The sequence below is a fragment of the Typopeltis vanoorti genome, chromosome 13 (genome assembly GCF_054136105.1).
Source record: "Typopeltis vanoorti isolate ZY-2024b chromosome 13, IOZ_Tvanoo_1.0, whole genome shotgun sequence".
Taxonomy (NCBI): Eukaryota; Metazoa; Arthropoda; class Arachnida; order Uropygi; family Thelyphonidae; genus Typopeltis; species Typopeltis vanoorti.
This window is the reverse complement of record NC_143561.1, coordinates 16,094,208-16,109,093: the sequence shown is the minus strand read 5'-3', so window position 1 is coordinate 16,109,093 and position 14,886 is coordinate 16,094,208. Positions and strand designations below refer to the sequence as shown.

The 14,886-nt window shown below is 36.2% G+C and overlaps 1 protein-coding gene across 1 annotated transcript in view; it reads right to left on the bottom strand.

The window, feature by feature from the left end:
- Window positions 1–429: 429 nt before the first annotated feature.
- Window positions 430–14,886, bottom strand: part of LOC150099950 (carbonic anhydrase-related protein 10-like) — a 121,759-nt gene continuing 107,302 nt past the window's right edge. The window contains exons 4-10 of the mRNA XM_090403181.1: window positions 11,640–11,776; window positions 9,359–9,553; window positions 5,479–5,574; window positions 4,959–5,025; window positions 2,682–2,836; window positions 614–745; window positions 430–513 (exon numbers count right to left, since the gene is read on the bottom strand). Coding sequence (XP_090259307.1) covers window positions 430–513; window positions 614–745; window positions 2,682–2,836; window positions 4,959–5,025; window positions 5,479–5,574; window positions 9,359–9,553; window positions 11,640–11,776 — 866 coding nt within the window. The remainder of the gene's footprint in view (window positions 514–613; window positions 746–2,681; window positions 2,837–4,958; window positions 5,026–5,478; window positions 5,575–9,358; window positions 9,554–11,639; window positions 11,777–14,886) is intronic.

The following is a 14,886-nucleotide window of genomic DNA, read 5'->3' as shown; positions in this document are numbered from 1 at the left end:
TTTTGTTGTATATCATAAAGATACATATTGCTTTTTTATAAAACATCCCATTCTAGTTTTTTTTGTATAAATTTATATAAACTAACGAGAGCATCATTTTTTTACCCTTTGTGTGTGTGTGTGTGTGAGGTGTTTTCCTTCATCTTCTTCATGCAATATTGCGTGTCATATTTTAAAGTATGTATGCTGGTTTGAATCTCGAGTGGGATTTCGTGCATTTCAAGCAGCCGTGGTAGTTGTACTGATAATACACAACAATGTTTACATGAATAAATCTTAGAGGCCCTGCGTGTGATCCTAGATAAACTGTCTTTTTTTTTTTAAGAGCCTCAAGGTGAACCTGTTTCATTATATAATATGCAAATGACGAAACCTCTGATTTTCTCCTAAATTGTATTTTGAAACTAATTCGCAAATAAAAGAACCCAATCAATTTTCATTTACATTAAGTTTGAAACAATGAAACATACCTTCGTATAAAATATTTCTTTTCATTGTTGGACAGTTTCGACCCTGTTAATAAAAAAAATCATTTAATTTATTTGGGTCAAATCAATTCTTTAATTAATGATATCAATGTATGCGTTATAAGTATGGAACGTCTGATATTTACCATTTTTCGGAAGAAATCAATGTTTGTACGAATCACACGTCTGTGTCTTGGCTGGACAGGCCGAAAATTGTTAGCCAAAGGGGCTTTTGGACTGGTGGGATCCCCCTGCATCAGTTTACGTAGTGCATATAGCTGTCAAAATTAAATAAATAAAAGCATTACGTATTTTGAAATGTAATGAATAAAGCAAATTTACATCAGCACTAAAAATAAATAATACTTGGAATCAGCTAAAATTTATTTAATTTATTTTTAGTAATTAAATCATACTTTTAAAATAAAAGCTTTCATATAATTAATTCTTATACGGCAAAAGTATTGGTTTTCTGTTTGACGTTATCTCGTTCATATATAAGCAAGTCCATTTCAATATTCAAAGAAATTCACCGAATTTTGCAATGTTTCCGGTGGATAATTTTTCTTTTTACATTGGAAGCACTGTTCTAACCCATACACGACCTTCAAATTTATCTTAAAAGTGCTCTACTGGAATTAGATAGGATCTCTGTTTTGGCCTGTGAAGTTTTTCCATCATACGTTGATGTATCGAATAATAAACAGTTTTTTTCGAAGTCTTTGTTGAGGTTTTCTCCACTGCTACTGACAATCAACCTAGTCTTTTAGCTACCTCCCATATACTAGGGTGGTCTGAAAAGTTCTAGGCCTTAACCATAAATATCACCACTATCGGCAAGATGTTTTTTTCCTAAGTTGGTACATATGTCATAAGCATCCATGTGAAATTGCAAGCCATTCTATCAAGTAGTTTGTTTTATACAGCTGTCTGAAGCAAAAGTGTTTTCTGTAACTCTTGAAATGAATAAAATTGAGTATGGTGCGGTTATAAAATGCTTTGTAAAAGAAGGTTTTAACGCCAAAAGAAATTCATTCGAAGTTCATAAACGTTTATGGGCATTCTTCTCCTTCATTTTCAACAATTATGAACTAGACTGCCGAGTTTAAACGTGGCCGTACCAACCTTGAAGATGATCCACGTGAAGGACGGCCAAAAAGTGTAACACCACCAGAAATCATTGATCAAGTACACGATTTGATATCGGATGATTGGCGAGTAAAAGTGCGTGAAATTTCTGAGACTCTAGGCATTTCAAAAGATTTGGCTACTTCTGACTTCTATCTCTTTCTAAAACTAAAACTCTTCCTCGCTGGTCAGCATTTTTCTTCGAATCAAGAATTGCAGCTGAAGAGGGATTTTGTAGATCCTACTGAGAACCACTACAGGGCCGAGATAATGTCGCTGGAGCATCGCTGGAATAAATGTATTAGTCTCAAAGGAGAATGAAAAATAAAAGTACTTTTGAAATTATAAATACGTTTCTTCGTTGTTAGGCCGATAACTTTTCAGGCCACCCTCGTATAATGAGAGATAAAAGCATTACTAAATTTTCTTCTAAACGAGAGATGTCCCAATACTTTTTTCTGCGTAGTGTACATGGTTATGAAATCAAATGAAATTCTTTATTCGGAACATTAGGAAACTATTCCAATGTGGGCAAATGGGTATGGAAATCTCACAAGTTCGGGTTCTTATAAACAGATTAGCATCGCATTGTGAAACACCTCTCGTTTCAATAAAACTATACCTCGGATGAAAAGCGTCATAAATTTGAAACTATTTGCTTGCGCCATATAAATATTGTTTATCATATATAAAGGAGAGAAACATAATCCTATTTATGATGCTACTGTATCATAAATAGGATTATAAGTCACAGATCCTCCATAAATGTCAATTTAGGCGAAGATTCAACACTCGAGTATGCTTTATAAAACATTCAGTGTCTCCGTTAGCCTTTGAAGTGTATCCTCCGTCCAACTAAGTGCAATTTTGATTTCATTATCCATCGCATCAGCTTCGATTGTCGCCTATTGTGATTTGTGTACTTGTGAAATACAAGAGTAATATTCGTTATTATTATTATTATATACCATATTTAGTCCTATTCTATCCATAAAAGCAAACAGTCGCTCTTTCTCTAATCTAATAATACTCTATATATGATCGCACAAAACTAATTTGCTAAATAAACACGAAATAGAATTCTACCTGTTGCCTAGTGATGTACAGTGGTCTGTTGACAACAATCCACGTCACCGTCTCGTGACATCCAGGAGTTGTAGTGGAGCCTTCATATGTGAGGAAGTAATCGGTCTCGGGTAGAAGTTCGAGAATGGATAGAGATCTTAATGATGCCTTTTGACCTAACAAATTGAAAAGAAACGCAGGGTTAATATCTGCCTCATATTATTATTATTATTAAAAATATTATTATTATTATTATCACACGTATCGGGTCAAACCGAAGTAGAGAGCTACTAGTAATCTGTGGAGTACCACAGGGAGCTGTACTCTCCCCAACTCTATTCAACATTTACGCGCACGATATTAATCAGCTACCACTCAAAGGTAAGGTATTCTAATACGCAGACGATACAGCGATGATATCCATCCATAATAACGTTAGCAAAGCCCAAACAAATATGCAACATGACATAAATCTGATCATAGACTGGCTCACGAAAAACTAGATACACCTAAACTCAGCTAAGACAAAACGAATGATATTCAGAAATCCACTGACTCGACCAGTTGAGAACAAATATATAACCATCCAACATCCACTTTCAAACATAAAAAACACACAGAAAACCACTACAATCACTCAGGTTGAAACAATACGATACCTTGGAATTTACTTCGATGCAGATACGAACTGGAATAGCTACATAAACCATCTACACAACAAACTCCGAACAATAAGTCGCAAACTCTACAGGTTAAAAGACATAGTTCCCACATGCCTATAAACACTAATATACAAAGCACTATGCCAAAATAACTAAGATACGCTATAACAATGTATGCTTTCTGTGCACCCTACAAATTAAATAGATTAATGTCTCTACAGTACAAAATGATAAAACTGATCTTCTGGGAACAAAGAGAAAATAACGACCTTATATACATTACAATGTCAGAACACAAAATATTGACAGCAAAATATTTATGTCACTATGGAGTTTTGCTAAAACATTATTTAACCTGTTGTGAATAGGTAATCTTATGTTGAAAATATGTAATCACAATATTAGGCATAATTTTAATTTAAAACAATGATTGAATTTTTTAAAAGAAAAATATGTAATCAATGTAATACATATATCATATGTAATATGTAATAATTAGTCATGAAAATAATAATAATAATTACCAGAAAAAATTATTATTATTATTATTATTAAGAGGGACCTCCAGGGAGTCAGAGACTCATCGAGGGAGGCCACGTACTACACACACCAGCTATCATACTTATTCTTGAAGTCATTCACACTGCTTGCACTCACAACATCGAATGGCAATCCATTCCAATCACACACCACCTTCTGAGAAAAAAATCTAGCCCTCACCCCCTCCTTATAGTCTTAGCTTCCAAGGATACCCTCTTTTCCTTTCCCTATCCTCTATAAACTGAAAAATTCCATCGATTGAAATCCTGTTTGGCCCTTTGCTGATTTTCTCGCTATTATGATTCAACGGATTTAATTATAAAATGTTTGCATCAAACTAAGATTTCTTTCTGTTAAATAAGATTGGTAAGAAACGAAGCCTGTAAATTCAAAATTAAATCGAAAGATGTCGTTAAAATTTCCTTAATTTGTATTAATATAATAATCATATAATTCTATATCAAATTAAGTAGGGTTTTACATTTTGAAGATCTTGCATCTGTCAGTGCTCAGTGTGTTACGAAGCCTAAATCCTGTCCTGATATTATACTCGTATTTAACGCCGGGATAGCTAGGAAGAATAAAGGCCGGACTAAGTCTAATTAGTCCGGTCTGAAAAGGATGTAGAACGTTTTTTTCCTTCCCGATACTAAGGTGTTTCGCAATACAAAACACACAAAACAGCCGGAGAACGCATGCACTTAACAAATATAAATATGCATCATGGTTTTAGTTGTGTCTTTCATAATTCAGACCAGTACAAATCTCAAGCTTAGAATCTTGTGGTCCTGCTCTATTATGTAGAGGATATCATGATTGATTTGCGATCTTTTGTTTAGTAATAATGTCTCTAAGTCACAGCTGATGAGCTAATAAAGGATGCGGATTCTGTGTCCATATTCGAGTTGATGCTTATGTTAAAAGATGACAGGATAATTCGCAGGTGTATTTCTTTTGATTTATTTTTATATTAAATCGGTGTACTTTCTTAAGTTGATATAGATAATCCCATATGCGAATTTAGTGGGTGTTAACTATACTCCTCTATTCTTTCCCTAATGAGAATGCTGGAAGAAATAAGTAAACTTCTACTTACCTTTGAACATGATCTGATGCAGTTGACTGGTAAGCAGTCGAAGTTCTATGTTGGTTATTTCTCCTACCTATAGGACACAAAGAAGCCATATAAGAGCAAGTTTAAACAATGCACAAACGTCACACAAAGAGACACACGAATGCAAGACACAACACTACTGATAGGCGTGTAGAACTTGTGTAGGAACACTTCATCAATCTTAAACTGGAATGGTGTTTACATATGACATGAATACGGATAGGTTCGGATGATGGATGGTTGAGTTATATGATAAACGGACTGAACTACTCACCGATATGGTGTGATGACGTTTGATAACTATCGATCAGCTAATTCCCGTGTAAGACGGGATAACAAGCCGTGTCTATGTTGATCGATTACTTTAGCAAGATATATTTAGACTTCGTAAACCTAATTAAGCAGGAAATTCACTAGAGGTCGTACACGAAGCCATCTTTAACTAAATAACTATTGTCAGAAGGAGATGGAGTGCTGCGTTAGCATAGAAAATGGTACAAACCTGTATCAGCAACGAAATAGCGATGAGTCCTTGGGATTTTTTCACTGCTTCGGACATGTTGTTGTATAAGTCGGCATTGTAGCAAAGAATCTGCACCTGAATTGACAGAAAATAAAGATATTTAAGAAAATGAAATAATTCGATTGTTTATAATAATTATTATTTTAAGAAGTTGTAGTGTTTGTCCGTATATTCAGAAGACGAATTCTCTCTTCATATTCAAACTGCACGTTTCGATTTTATTTTTCAAAATCAGGTCAATCATAATTCTATTAGTTTTCAACATGGATTAAAATTAATAATTAGATTATTTTTTTATTTTGTTGTGCAACATATAATGTTTATGGTAAAATTTGGTAATTTATCTCTTAAAGAAAAATTTTTAAATGCAAAAAAAGTATCTTTAAAAATACACCATTTAAATATTAATTTTATTCATGATAAATGTTCACAATGTAAGTTCTAGGCGGTGAGGGAAAGGAGGTATGTAGATTGATTCATTCAATCCAATACCCTTAGAGGGTAATGGATGGCAATGCTGTAGCCAATGAAGTTCTAACTGAGACTCGGCTATTGCTGTTACCCTCCTGCCATGATCAGAGCTTTAATAGCTCAATAACACCTTATCCCTACACTGTCCTCTACAGATAACGGGGAAGATGAAAAGCATTATTGCTTCGCCCCTTTAAGCCAGTCCTTATAAGGACTAGGCGGTGAGATGGGTCATTAATACCTTTGGAGGGTAATGGACGTACTTAAAAAATGCGCAGGACAATGAAGTTTAACTGAGGTTCAGCTGTTGCTGTTACCCCACAGGGGCGCTGAGATTCGAGAGTTTTGGGTTCGCTCTCTTAAGGTTTTTGCCTTAAGGGAGCAATTTGTGTCTCCGGGGAAAGTGTTCTCCGGCACAGCCTGCTGAGGGGTTTTGTCGGTGAATGCTTTTCTTCGGAATATGAGCGATTCTGCTCGGTGGTGGCGTGTGGGTGGAAGGCCATCACTGAGTGGAGCCAACGCTGAGATGGACGGTCTTTCGCCCAGGATTGAGTGGCCTAGGGATCGTCTGAATTTTTAGACACGGCTTTACCTTTACAGATGGCAATGCTAGAGCCGATGAAGTTCTGAGGCTCGGCTATTGCTGTTACCCTCCTGTCATGATCAGAGCTTTAATAGCTCAATAACACCCTATCCCTACAGTTCTCTACAGATAACGGGGAAGATGAAAAGCATTCTTGCTTCGCCCCTTTAAGCCAGTCCTTATAAGGATAATAAGGCGATTATCACTCACCAATTAATGATTATGTTAAATGATCGATTATCATGATGATTTTTACAGTCTCTCGTAATCATCTTGGAAATGATGTTAATGAGGTTTCTTCTCTTTAAACAGTGCTGGCCACTATTTTTGGTCAAAATTCTATCAGTACTGATGGGTACGACGTTCTCCTTTAACTGCAGAACATCCACGCCTTACTTAGAATATTATTGGTTTTATGATGTTCCAGAATCAGGGAACTTCCGACACGTATTCGGATAAAAACGCAATCGAAGTGCGGCCCACTCCGAAAGAGCGTTTAAGAGAATTATAGCTTACAGCCTTCTCTCTTGCGAGCACCTGTTCTGGGGAGGAGAATAAAAGTTTATTACTTTATAACCAGACGGAACTGAGATTCATAAAATTTCTTCTTACATCTTCGGAGATGGATGCCCTCGTGACAGTCCAAAATGCGGTTACTGTACGGATGAGAAGAGTACGTACTTAAAAAATGCGCCGGACACTATTAGGTTAGTATGGGCAGTAATAGAATGTCTTCTTGTTTCCTCCATAGCGGAAGGAGACAACGTCTTCTCTCTGTGTCATCGTCGAATCCTTGATGATCAAATGGATTTTATTATCTTCGAACGGGTCTGTCGAAACACTGAATCAGCAGTTAAAATCTCTGATTCTTTCTTGAAAATCACTTATTTCATTATTTATTGAATTACAATCGCTCTCTATCACATTCGTTCGCTGTTTTCTTTTACTTTATTTTATTAGCATCGCACCCGGATTTCGAAATCTATTCTGCCCTCGTTGTCCTGTTAATTTCTATACATCTTCTGTCTTTATTTATTTCATTGTAGTCTGCACTCCCCTTTTGATTGTCTTCCTTTTTCTCATCTTTTAATCTATCCCTGGTTTCCATTCCTGTTTCTTCCTCGATCCGTGCGTCTCTTCTTCTTCTTTTTTTTTTTTTGTCTTTCTCTCATTTGTATATTTTATCTTTTTTTTTTACTCCCTAACTTATAATTCCTTACTCTCCTCCTATTGTAAATTTCACATCCTGTTCTTCTACTTTCTTTTATCTTTCATTTGGTCATGCTATTCCTCTTTCATCTCTCTTAAATTTTCGTTTTGTTTCTTCTTCATTTCGGTTTTATTTATTTTCTTATCTTTTTTAGCTTTTCTTTGATTTCTCTTATTCGTTTTCTGCAAACTCATGTTTATCTTTCGAAACTCATGTTTATCTTTTCTTAAACCAGACAAACTGGTGAATACATTTAATGGATGGACGTAACCCCATCACTTCTTAACTTCAACTGTTTATGGATTAATTCTAAACAGCATAATCCATTCCCTGTTTTTTCTACTAACCCAGTTTCCTTTCTATCTTTCATTCATTTATACATCACGGGTGTCCTTTCACACCCTTTCTCTACATATATTCGTTCTTCTTTATTCTCTCTCTCTCTCTTTCTCTCCATCTTTCAAGGATCTATAACAAAAGCAGCATCATGTTTTTTTTTTTTGTAATTTTATTACGGGAAATGTATTTGGGAGATGCGAAGACACGAAGAAATACACTGTCTCATCTCTCCGTGTACAGCCTACTGCAATATGAATGGTATTACAAGCGATCCCTCGTACGTCTGTTTTTCGTAGCTCTCATGGATTCTCTCACCTTTGTAGGCTTCACGCGATATTCCGACAAGCTAATATCTTTCACGTTCGTATCCACTTTGGGGTGTCATCTTTCTTGCAAGAGATAGGATTTTGTTTGAGTTTGGTCCCCTCTTCCCACTACAAAGGCTTACGATACCCTCCATACCCAAGTAACGAGATGACTACAAAAGCATACGCCAAAGATGGAAAACAGGTGCGCCAAAGCCATAAATATCTTCCAGATAGCTGTTTCGGTGATGATATTCTGTTTCTCCTTAACCCTCTTTCAATAGAAACCTATTTGATGTACTCCGGTATCTTCCACTGACTTTACACATGCGGGTGTCGTGTGCGTGTGTGCGTGTGTGTGTGTGTGTGTGTGTGTGTGTGTGTGTGTGTGTGTGTGTGTGTGTGTGTGTGTGTGTGTGTGTGTGTGTGTGTGTGTGTGGTTAGAAAGGAGCGACTCTCTCTCTTTCTCTCAGTACTGCGCATCTACCAGCAAGGAGGAGAAAGCATCAACTTCTTTGAAATTATGATGTTGAAGAGAGACGTACTAGAAAATAAACATTACTACCTGCAAATAAATGACGATTTTGTGTAAATAGGTTCGGAAAATTATCATATTCAATTATCTATAAATATGCAAATATATATATATATATATATATATATTCCTTAGCCATTGCCAAGTTAGCCGGTCTTTGGATTGGACAGCAGGGTTTTTTGTCCAGTTTATTCTGGAGTTTTTCCTCCCGCAAAGCAGGCAAACCGGTCCTGTGAACATACGCTTTGATAAGACATGGGATACTACCTGGAATAAAGAGCAACTGACCTATTCCGCGGGATCATCGGTTACGGAAGCTTAAGCGGTAAAATGTGTGGCCTGCGCGAAATATATATATATATATATATATATATATATATTCAGAGAGAAAGAGAGAGAGAGAGAGAGAATATTACCTCAGCTGGAAAAGCATGACCTGCTACAGTATGTTCTGATCCGTAGGAATCTTTCCTGCCGTAATGTAGATGAATTTCATGGAAGCGATATGTATAAGATAGAGGTCCTCCGCTGATATTCACATACCCTGTTAGATGGTCCGTATCAACACGGAATACAACACTATGACCTGTGTTGTGGATTACTCCATTCACCTGAAACGGAAAAACAAATACTCAACTATAGAAATTGCAAAGAAACTGAACTGATAATCCCAGAGGATTTGGATGATGTTCTTTAGGATGTTGTAAAAAAAGGATGAATTGTAATAATTCTTGTGTGAAATTTCAGAGGGGACTTATGGTTTATGGAGCGGGGGGGTGGGGGAATAGAGATAGTCAAACTATTTAATAATAATGCCTCATTAGATTTGTGTGGTGAGGATGGGGAAAGTTGCTGTTGAGTTTAGAGATGCACTTATTATTATTATTATTATTATTATTATTATTATTATTATTATTATTATTATTATTATTATATTATACCAATCCATAAAGAATGATCGAAAAATGAAATGCAGATAAAATAATAGTATAATAAGCATAAGCTAATAGAGGTTAGATGTACTCAAATTATAAGAGAATATAACAGATGGTTTTATTAATGACGAGTTCCATTCAAAATTAATTAGCTACCATGATGCAGTTACAAACCAACAAAATACTAAAACAAATTATACGTTATATATTTGGTTTTAGCAAGGCATTCACACAAAAATCTGTAAATTATATCTCTGGAGTTCCACTGAAGTTCAGTATGAGTCCATTCTTATTCGGAATTATCAATGATAATGATCATAAAACCAAACGTTTTCTGATCATATTAAAATTGGGAAGAGTAGGCTAATAAATAAAGAGCAAGGGCTATTTATTTTCAGACGTAAATAGGATATCTCATTCGACTGGAAACTAACTGCGGTTTAGCTGTTTAAAATGCCAAGTTTAAATGTAGATTATGAGAAAGCTTTGATCAAATACATAGAGAAAAATTATGGTCAAAACAAGGATATCAGTTACATTTAGTATAAGCTATGCAAAGCGTATATAAAGACACAAAAATAAAGTGACAATTAGGTAATAAATTAACAGAAGAAATTAAAATTAATCAAGGTGTGAGACAGGGATGTAGTTTGTCTCCACCTTTATTTAATTATATATGTAGATCAAATTATAAAATAAGGCAATAATACAATTAGATCAACAGAAGATGAAATAACAGAATAGGCGACAACCTTTTGTGTCATCGCCTATTTTATTATTTCTTCCCTACGATACTCTGTAAACTTTGCATAAATTTAATGCTAATACCTAAAAGCAGTCTACTGACTTTTCGACAGGCTTTATTTGAATCTAATTTCAGTGTGTCGAAAATGGTATTAATCATAACATTGGATTTGTTTTAATCATAACAACTATTGTCTTAACAATAGCACAATAAAAGAAATGTAATCGAGAGATTAAAATCTTGGTGTCCTTTTCCTCTGCATACATCAAGCTAACTGTAATCACTGCTTTATTTTGTAAAGTTGAATGAAAAGCAATTAAGTGTTCATGCACTTTGAATGCTAAATGAATTATAGCAAGTTAATTCCAAACAAATGGCTTGCAATTCCATACTTGTATCTGCACGCATCTCTTAGAATGCAAGCCATTGTGTGACCTGGCTCATTGTTCAACCTCATGGAAACTGTCAAGGCTTTCGGTGCTGGTGAGAGCTGTAAAGTTTCGCAGTAGAGACGTTCGCAAGCTGTTGCGAGTTTTCATGGAGTATTCCAATTATAGCTGGCTTCATTTCTCGCATTTAGTTTGCAGTTGCGTGTTTAGTTGCTATGCCCCTAGCTCGCTAGCAAATGCTGGGAATATCACAACGGACAACAATTTAAAATTACGCCATTTAAGTCGGTAGATGGTGTGTGGTTCATTTTTAGTTTTCTTTTGCTACACGTGGGAAACTTCTAATGTTGTCATGAAAATTCGGAGTATTCGTAAAGGTAAGATGAAGTCTATATTTAAAATACAAACGTTATTATAAGATTTAGTTAATTTATCATAGTCATTTGTCTACTGTGTTTATAATTGGACATACGGAGTTAAACCATGGTTAAGTTACATTAATCGATGCACATATTTGTGCATTTACTACAGCTATTTTACTTCGATAATAATCAATTATATTATCTTGAAATTAATTTGTGAACAAAATCATTTTTCGTATTAATGTCTAACATAATCGAAACCATACCCGTTGTTTATCCACGTGTATTGACCTTAAGTTTGGATCAAATAATAATGTGGTTGGATCGATGTCCACAGGAGACTGCCTACGACCTTTGCTGCACATTTTCCACTCAGGATTCAACAAACCCCAGAAGTCAGGACCTGAAAAAAAAATAAACCTTGATTACTACCAGCTTCAAAACAAATGCGTTGTGGTCGCTTCTGAAACCAGCAATAGTAACCTACCCCTGTAAATGTAGTATTCCCGCAATGCACTGAAACAATGCAAGGAAGACATTGAATATTGACTAGAATCTTAATCGCAATTATGACTTTTTTTTTGCAGATGAATGCATAATAAATTGGTTTATTATTTATAACTTTATCTTCCCATCCTTTACTTTTCTTTCTATTTCTGCCTGTTTGGTGCCTCAGTACCTCAGGGAGAATAATGACGAAAAAAAAGTGCCTTTCGAATATTCATATATTCTATTTCTTTTTGTCTTTCTTATAACTGCATGTTTTTTCGTTGTCTCTTTCTTCTATCTGTCACTCGCTTTTTTCTTTCTCTCTTTTTTACTCTTCGTGTTTCTGTACGTCTGCTGCACGTTGCCTTTGTTATAAATATTTCTCTTTTTCAATATATTTCTGTTGTTTATCTCTTTCGTTTTGCTGCAATTTCTCGATCGTTTTTTTTTTATATTTTTTTCGTTCTATTTCTGTCTTTTTGTTTCTATATCTTTGTGTGTTCGTGTCACTATCTCTCTCCCTCTCTCTCTTATTTGGTATCTCTGTCTATATCTCAGCATAACTATTTTTTTTCCGTTTGTGTGTTTTTATACAGACACATCTGTCTCCGTAGAGTTTCTCTGTTAACCAGCAGGTTCATATTTTTTTCACCCTTCCTCTCTTTCTTTCATATCTTTTTTCATTGATTTTTCTTTCTGTCTGTGCGTCTTTTATCCTTTTCCTTCTCTCTGGTTCTGGTTTTCCCTTTTCAGTCGTTTCCGACCGTAGGTGACTTTGTAGGCATTACCCACGAAGTATTCCTGGTGAGATATTTACAAGGGTAAAGCAAGGGTAGTTCACCATTGCTTTCCCCCACCCCTCAATTTTATCGGAGTTCGGGACCGGCATATGGCTGGGACGTATTCAGGACTCTAACCCATGTGTGTTCACAGAGCTGGTTTGGCTGTTCTGGGGGACGAAAAACCAGAGTTTTCGGGTGAAAAAAAATCCTGTACCTCACTATGAGACCGACTAACTCACCTTTAGTCAAAAGAGACCAGATAAAGGTTCCTCAAGCCACTGACGGGAATCGAACTCAGGTCTTTCCGACCAAAAGCTTTGTCTGTACAAGATACGGAGGCTCACCTTCTCTCTCGGTCACTCAAAGGATGAAACATTTAATTATATCTCTTTCTTCTCTCTCTCTCTCTCTCTCTCTCTCTGTTCCCCCTTTATCTGTAACTATTTCTATTTTTATCTATTTTTATTTTTATTTTTCTATTTTATTTCTATTTCTATTTTATATTTCTATCACAATTTTAACAACGAAAAAACTTATCACATAAGTAAAAAAAAAAAAAAAAAGAGGAAAAGGCTGTATGTTTCGATCGTTGCGTTCAAATGACGGCCAGTGATCGTTAATGGTGTTTAGTACTACGAATGTAACCGATTATAGAAGTGAGAACTGAGCCTCCGTAGCTCAGTCGGTATAGACGAATCCCTTTGGTCGGAAAGACCTGGGTTCGCTTCCTGTCAGTAACGTGAGGAACCTTTATCTGGTCTCTTTTGACTAAAGGTGAGTTAGTCGGTCTCATACGGAGGTACAGGATTTTTTTTCACCCGAAAACTCTGGTTTTTCGTCCCCCAGAACAGTCAACCCAGCCCCTTGAACACACATGGGTTAGAGTCCTGAATACGTCCCAGCCATATGCCGGTCCCAAACTCGGATAAAATTGAGGGGTGGGGGGAAAGCAATGGTGAACTACCTTCGACAAGAAAGGTGAGGTATCCGGTCTAATACAGCGGTAGGGGGGGATTTTTCATCCTCCAGAACAGGCAAACCTGCCGCGTGAACACACACATCTACAGACATAGGCCACTCCTGGAGGCATAGGGCTCACCACCTTATCCTGGAATTACGTTTCGGTTGCGAAGTTCAAGAATACTTGAAAAGGTCGTGAGCGCTTAAATGCCTGTTAGAACCACTGATAGGATAGAAGGAAGAACTCTAAAAACAACGTGGAGAGACAAAAGAAAAAAATGATGATTCATAGTTTGAAAATAGTTATCCGTATTGTACTGTTCAACAATGCCAGTATTAGAATTCAATCGCCTGTAAAGGTAGTTTTCCTGCAAAGCAGGAAAGCCATGCAAGAACTTTACATCACTTCCTAGTCTAGTGATTTCATAAATAAATTATCTACAAAGAGTAAGGTCAAAAGAGAAATTTATACAACCTGTATTTGAAACTAATTAAAGAAGAGTCACTCCATAGAAAATGGACTATTTTTAAACCAGCTTCTTCGAAACTCATTCAATTTACTGTTGATATTTTGTAGCATTTTAAAGAGAGGATGTTGAGCCTGAGGATAAATTTATAGTGCATAACTAACCGATGAAGCTACCGTGTTATGCAAAATCTCCTCGAACACGCTATTTCTGTCCTATGGAGCGTAAACTCCCTAAGGAACAAGAAATGATTCATCAATATGTATTCTGCAGGTTAAAACCGTGCTTTGACCAAAACCATGCCACCTCACTGTAACTCTATTTATGCCACCCACTGATGAAAGAGTTTGGGAAGAATGCAAAAACAATTTGCTTCCTCGCAGTTGCCTACAAACCACCATGTGTTAGGTTCCCAAGGAGACTGCACGTTCCCGTTCAAGTCCGTTCTAACCGCCGAGGAGATAAAGCAATCACTAGCAGATAACGAATTAGAACTCTTTTCTTAATTTAAAACTGATTCTGTGGAGTGTGCTCGTTCGGAAGCGATGTTACTGAAGTCGCTTCCTAACCTCGGGGCTAATTGATTTGGGGATATCCTTGTTTTCCTCCTTCTCTTCCCCTCCCATTCACTCATAAATTATTATGTTCGACAGTCAGTCACATGACAAGTCTTGTGGGCGACGGAGTTACCGTTCGCTAGGAGATACGGCGCCTTAAATGATCACACGGCTCTAAAGTGAGGTATTTGATTGCCGAGACGCAACTCAAGTGCGGAATTACACCGATAATGAATTCTGATGAGAAATAAAATGTCT